The sequence below is a fragment of the Electrophorus electricus genome, chromosome 23, assembly GCF_041902795.1.
Source record: "Electrophorus electricus isolate QZ-2024a chromosome 23, ASM4190279v1, whole genome shotgun sequence".
NCBI classification, from domain to species: domain Eukaryota; kingdom Metazoa; phylum Chordata; class Actinopteri; order Gymnotiformes; family Gymnotidae; genus Electrophorus; species Electrophorus electricus.
The window spans coordinates 12,317,501-12,325,000 of NC_137519.1; the positions used below are offsets into that span (position 1 = coordinate 12,317,501).

General features: G+C 39.9%; 1 protein-coding gene across 1 annotated transcript in view; it reads left to right on the forward strand.

Annotated features, from left to right (window-relative positions):
- Positions 1–7,500, forward strand: part of igdcc4 (immunoglobulin superfamily, DCC subclass, member 4) — a 66,723-nt gene that overhangs the window by 57,590 nt on the left and 1,633 nt on the right. Inside the window, exons 19-20 of the mRNA XM_035521109.2 lie at positions 650–778; positions 2,162–7,500. The exon at positions 2,162–7,500 is cut by the window's right edge and continues 1,633 nt beyond it. Coding sequence (XP_035377002.1) covers positions 650–778; positions 2,162–2,731 — 699 coding nt within the window. The 3' untranslated portion in view covers positions 2,732–7,500. The remainder of the gene's footprint in view (positions 1–649; positions 779–2,161) is intronic.

Genomic DNA, 7,500 nt, shown 5'->3' on the forward strand with positions numbered 1-7,500 from the left:
TGTATATTACTACAGTTATAATAAAAAATGCTAATAATCAAAGTTTTCTTTTATAAAGTATATGTTTAGAATTATTTTCACATCAGATTTAATGTTTGTTTGTTTTTTATTTTGCTGTATACTCATAAGGCAAAATAAGCTATCTGATGTTGGTGACTGTGGAGTTTCATAGTTTGTCTGTGGGGTTTTTGTCTGGAGACTTACCAGCCAATGGCTTTCTCATACCTGCAGCAGTGCAATGTAAATAAAGGCCCTTAACATTTGAGAAAGGTTCCAAAATAAAATGGGACAAAACTACTTTCCCCTTTGTGTTATGAGCCATGTATGTTTACAAAAATGTTAATGTCTTATTTATCTGTGACATGGCTTGTGTAAAATTACTTGTAATCCATTTTTAGATTTTAACATGTCTTGCGCCCCCTGCACTTTATGTATAGATTATGGTTTGAGCGTGATTTGAAATGCATAAACAAAATTATTGGCTATAAGGTCAGTATTGACCACAAAAAGGTGCCAATTATCCTCATTTTATCGACCCAAGAAATTCAACATTAGTGTGTCCCTACATAGAATCTTCTATTTCGATCACATTTTTGCCCTATGACATATATAGTGAATGTTACTAACGTGCTTTGGTTTGTGCGCTCAGCCAATGTGGAACGGTTCAGTCAGCCGCGACTGGGCCAGCCGCATCACCACATACAGAGACACGATCACAGAAGAGTCGACGTCGATCCTGAACGGACCACTGGATGGTCCAAACGCTGCAAATATTGAGGTAAGGGGGTGTGGCAGGTGTGTGTGTGTGTGTGTGTGTGTGTGTGTGTGTGTGTGTGTGTGACTACAGAGATGTGGGAGAAAAAAAAACATTTCAGTGGGCGTGTGTATGTGTGAGGGAGGGGTGACAGCATGCCTCTTGTGAGCAGGAAACATGTAGGGAAAGTAATTAACATTAAACAAGCAGTGAGAGTAGCATGTAGATAATTAGTATGTAGCAGGTGATGCGGTTTGAATGAAACTCTGCCGCTTGTATCCCACTTACCAGTTACATCAACCTTTCACATTCACACACACACCAACACAGAAGGGGCTCAGTGATGGGACCAGCAGGAAGAAGAAAAATCAAATGAATCCTTGATTTAGCTTGTCATCATACTGGTCCTGGGTTTTATTCTCGCGCTGGCATTTTCCCCCTGCTCTGCGGTTTCATTCCAATTTGAGAGGAGAAACAGCTCTGGGGGAATGAAGAATGCCATTCAGGCTACCGGATCCAGCTGTACTTTCCTCCAGGCATTTGCAGTAATCTCTCATAGCATAGCCATCAGGGTGGTGGACCATATACGTAGTGACCTCATACCGACCCTCACGTTCTGATCTTTATTGTTTGAATTGGATAAGCTATCATGAATGAACGAATTAAACATTGTACATTGTACACAACGAAAAATATCAGCACTGGTGCTAAAATATATTTCATATTAGAAAACAAATTTAAAATTTCTCAATAGAAAGTGATTCATCTAATTTCAGTATTAGCATACTATTTATTTTGCTGGTGAGACATCAGTCTGTTAAAAAATCTTAAATGTGACTTGAAAGCAATTTTAAGACAAATAAGACTAGAGCAGTCTGTTTTTAATATTTAGATGAATGTGTCACATAAATATCTTTACATAAAGAAAATGTATTCACCTGTCAAGACCATGCTTATGTCGGAAAATTGCCCTTGTTATTTTCTGTTTGTCATGTTCCATCTTTCTCACTTGTACAAAATGACATGAGCTGAGAGGTTTAGGATACCTTGAGTCTGGAATTATGTTATCCAAGCATGGTATGTTGTGTTTAGATTGTAAAGAGCACTTGGGTACAGAGAAATATGCTATGTAAGTGTTCTACTACTAATACCAATAATAATAATAATAATATTTTTACCCAATGGCCCTGTGGAATGTGGAAACCATTTGACCATTATTGAATAAATTGATTGATTGTAGAAAAGTAAACTGTAATGCAGTAGAATGAGAGAATTTTGCATATTAAGATTTATTTTGAAGGAAACAAAATAGTCTTCTATCAGTTACTTATATTTTAGCTGTTGCTTTCTAATGAGTTTCTGTTTCTTTCTGATGTTTGTGTTTATCTGGCTGTGTTTGTGTTTCAGAGAGGATGCGAGGAATGCTTGCATTCACTAGGCTCTAATCAGGTGGAGGCAGAGGTGATCGTGCACTCTGAGCTGTCTGAGCCTGTGGAAGACCAGGGCGTTCCCACTTTGGGGTCTCCTATCTCCAAAGGTCCCCCGGAGTCCATGGAGGACCAGTTGGATCAGACTGTAGGGTCTCCTGTCTCTCAGGGTCCCCTTTACAAAGAGGAATCTCCGCCACTACAGCACACCACCTCTCCGTCATTCTCCGGCCCCGCCTCTGCCCTGGAGCTCCACCCTTCCTCCCCACCCCTCTCCAGCCCCATCCAGGAGGTACTGTCCAATCACAGCGGAGTGCAGCAGAGTGGGCTGGTCCAGCTGACTGCGGGAGGGGTCAAGAATGAACGGGTGGGTCTTACCAACGGCTTCCACACCTCTGAACACCTGCGGCCCAGGCGGGGGAGCCAGGACAGGGATCACAGACTCAGGCCAGCGGTGAAGGCCCTCAACCAGTCAGGGCTGCCCCCATCCTCTGCAACCTTAGTACGGGCAGGCCTTATCCAGGCTACCTCAGCTGGCCTGCGGCCCTGAGCTCATATGACGAGGAGAAACCATGTTGGAGTGAACCATCTGGCCAATATTCCAGAGTGGAGACGAATCACTGTGCCTGACATGCATGAACAGCGCAGCCTGTCTCACCTGTGAACCCTAATGGAGAATGCTTCATTCCACTCTATGGGCAAAGTCTCCCTCTTGTCTACTGCAAGTGATTGTTTTAATTGTTTTATAACTCTGTACATACAGAATAGTTTTTTAGCTCTAGAAGCCATGGGTATGCATTTTTTTTTCGCATATTGATGGTACTTTGGGGGTGGAGTGTGTATGTGCATGTACCATATACCATATGTATTGATTTGATATACATAGTTACATGCACACATGAATGAATGAGTGTGTGTGTATGTGTGTGTGTGTGTGTGTGTGTGTGTGTATCTATCTACCTATCTATCTATCTATATAGATAGATAGATAGATAGATAGATAGATAGATAGATAGATAGATAGATTTGAGAGAGAGACAGAGAGAGACAGTAGTAAAGTTTTCTTACTCTGAAGTAAGGTCAGATGATTAATCAGGATCCACTGATACACTGTTGACTTAATCTAATGGACTGATCAGAGATCAGCGCCTAAACAGTAGCCGTAGACTTACACTGAGAGAGCCCATTACCCTGCCACATTTTACAGCCTCCTGCTGTCTCAGGGTCAATACACACACACACACACACACACACACACACACACACACACACACACACACACACACACACACACACACAGAGAAATGCTTTTGAATAGAAAGACCATTGTCCACAGGTTTTTATAAACATTTATAGACCTCAATTTTATGTTGATTACATTTGAAACGTTTGTTTCTTTAGTTCCTGTCTCTTTTTCTTAAATGCACACATACGCGCACACTCACACACACTCACACACACTCACACACACACACACACACACACATATATTCAGACACATTCACCAAAACAAATAAGACACACATTCCCTGACAGGAGCTCTCAGGAGTTTTATGTTATAGGCACATTTATGACCTCTGTATATTTATATACGTTATTATATAAAATACCAATACGAAAACATAACTGCTGAAAAAGTTGAAGGAAAGGCATACTGTACAACTGTTTGCAGTTTTTAAAATTATTTCGTCCATTTAACGGGAGGACAAAAACATGCTGAAGGAATCTTCATACTAAAACTTTCTCCATGTTCTTCTCTCAGACACTACCTCATTTGTTTAAAGGATCCTTTGTTCTCCCTTGTGTGGAGAGTCACTAGAACTGCAAGGTTAATTCTTGGATTCTGGATTTATATAGCTGATTCACAGCCTTTAATGCTAACAGAAGCCCCTCTATGCCCCCACCCCCACACCACTGCCTGTCTTGTGAATTCATGTGATGGCGGACGGTCACTAGAAATGACCAAGTACATAAACACATCTATCTAAACACTGTTAAATAGAGGTTGTACACGTTTGTCATGGCTCTAGAAAATAGGAGCTGATGTTTTTGAGTAAAAATGTCCCAAGCTGGAGACTGTACAGAGGACGACTGTCGAGCAGGCTTAATTCAGGCCTGTCGAGCAGGCTTAATTCAGGCCTTTTCATAGGTGAACATAACGTGAGCCCTCCAATTGCAGGTTCTGCCTGTCCTGCCCTGTCCTGTCCTGCCCAGCTCATGTCTTTTCTAGATTCTTCCCACTCCTCTTTTCTCAGGTAGCTCTGGACAGGGAACCTAAGAGGGAGGCAAATGCATCTGTCAAACTCTGAAAGTGCTATTTTCCTTCTCCTTCAGCTATAATTCGTCCTGTTGTTCAGGCTTTTACCTTTTTGCTCACTCATCTGTGAACTCTTCTCCACATGCATCTACACACACACGTGTGTGTGCGTATGTATGGTGTGTATATAATTTATTTTATTTTTAATGTCAGTAGTGTGCCATCATTTCCTTTGCTGCAGGGACTTGCTGCTGCGTACATGCTTATAGAAATAGCAAAATGACAGGAAATCTAATCAGCGAAACTTATGATTTTCACTGCAGGACCATTCTGAAGAAGGGCCCACCATTTTATTAGTAAACTGTCTCTGTCTATGTGCAGGATACCTTAGCCAGAAAACAAACGTTGACTAAAGTGAGAGACATTCTGGTGTACCTAATTGAAAAGCCTTTTTCAAGGCTACACTTCAATAAAACTCTCACAATAATTTAGCATGGTCGGCCAACTCCATCTCTAAATCTAAAGGCCATTTTATACTAGATGCGTTAACAGCACCGCTTTGGCACGGCGCAAGCTCGATGCTCCTGCACTAATCAGTGTAACCATTTACACGGCTTTGTTCGTAGCTTTGGGTCTATATTTTCCCCTTGTCATGCGCAGCATACCAGCAGTTTCTAACTAGACACAGTATTCTAAAGTATTCTTTTCTATACCATGCTATCTAGGCGCATAATCAAAACAGAAAATAGCATAGGTCATACTTTTTCTCAGCAGCATTCATACAAACCTTGACAAAGGTGTGTACTAGAGTTAGCCTTTCTTCATTTTGCACAATTTGTCAGTATTTTAACTTTTTCAAAGATAATCTATGGCAAAGCTCATCCCCATTCCTGTTGTCCCTTTTGGATTTTCTTTATTGTGTGACATGTATGGTGTGAACAAGCAAGCGTAACAAGAGTAGCTGGGCTGTGCCACTTCTGGTGTGAAAATGGGCCAGAAAAAGTTATGTAGCTGCACAGTTTCTGTAAACACGAACAATGTGAGGCCCATGTTACACAAGGGGAATGGAGATGAGCTTTACAATAGCTTACACCCTTGACAACGCGAATAAATAACTTGGTAATGCTGACTGCATTTTTCTCACATGGTTTAAAAAAAGAAAACCCACTTTATACACTGCTCACCACAGATTGATTTTACACATATCTATATATACACACACACACACACACACACACACACACACACACACACACACACATATATATATATATATATATATATATATGTGCATAGACTTAAGAACACAAACACTTCTTTATTATTGCTGCTGTATGCAGTCTTTTAATGCTTTTTGAACAATTATTTAAGCATCGTTTTCTTTTCATAAAGAAAAACTTATATTTTTCCACGTTAATTGTGTTTCACTAGGAATGATTTCATAGGAACACTGAACCTCTTGCTGTATATTTAAGATGAAGGAATTTGCTCTTCTATGCTGATGTCAGACCATTCTTGCTCTTTTTTGCTTGTTGGTTAAGATTAGTATTTTGACTTTTGTATCAGCTCAGTGGGTAAATTCATGGTGGATCCTGTTCATCACATCAGTGCTCTGACAGGATTGGATACTGTTTATACCTGTCACAGCTCTAATAGGCTTCGCTAGACTGTCTTTTCAAAGAATAATCTCCAATCCAGTCAGGTTTTCAACAAGATTGGTTACCCCTAAAGTCTACTACAGCTCTAATTGCCTAGATTAAGACTCCCCTCCAGTCAAAATCTTGAACAGTCAGGATATGAAACACTCAACCATTTGCTTATCTACAACAGCGCTCTTCCTATACAACAACCGAACTTCTCAGAAGAGTTAGCTTGGTGCTACAGCTAGGCAAAGTGCTTTGCAGAACAGTCTCTATAGCATTCCAGTTTTGTTTTTTTGTTTTTTTGTATTTTCATCAGAGGCCACTCAGGTTTTGTCATATATGAAATGAATTAACTTGATGTCTGCATCACTGGTCTCACATTATCGTGATCACATTTACATTTACATTTAGGCATAGCAAGCCCAGTTATGATCTTACCGCTCTGCATCCTGACATCATATACTGTTGATGACCAGCCTCCAAACACTGGCCAATCGGAAACTTACCTTTGTTCTGATCATGTTGATATACATTATAGTAGGTTTATTTCCATATAGCCTTTTCCCCCCAGCTATAATACGTAATGGAAAATTATTTTGCATACATGTATTTTTTACCCTCGAACACACAAATTAAGCCTAGAGCTAGACTAAAGCATTTCAGAAAATCTCCACTGTCCATTTAAGTATTCCCATCTAGGCTTAATATGCACCTTGAAGGATCATCCTCAGAACAGCACTGGTTACACGGTCATATGATCTACTTTCTTATCCTTTCAACCGAACAGGTTTAAATGAATGTATTCTGATACCTACAGTATGTTAGTGCAAGCCAGGCTTGATTTTTCAGACACAACTTGAGCTTAGTCTTGGGGCAGAACACAGAGGTTAAAATATGTTGGGGGTTTTTTAGGCCAGAGGAGTGCAAAACCATAATTACCACATCAAATTCACATGATGATACTAAAGTTGTTAGCCCATGAAAGCAGCTTCCTTGAATTTCACACTGGGAAACGTTTTTGAGGGTTATTGACAGCCGGGTGAGTCTTAACATTTGCTCTTAAGTAATACTGGTAAGATGGGGGCTACTACAGATGATCATATTATTTATCACATCTGGCATCAAGAATATTTGATGTTAATTTTTGGTCTTTTTCTGATTTTGTCTGGAGAAATGAAGGATTTTTTTTTTTCCCCTTTTTTTGGTCAAGAGCTGGCATTTATTTTCAAAGAATGTAATTTGTCTTTCATACTGGGATATGCACAGTTTTTCAATAATGGCTTCTTCTCTTTTTATATAAGATTATTAATAGAATACCTCATGTGTTTCTTGTTAATTTAAGTGTAATCATACTCTCAGCACTGCACATAAATGAAATGTTTATAAAGGGTTAAGCATTTTAGCATCTTTTGCAAAGGA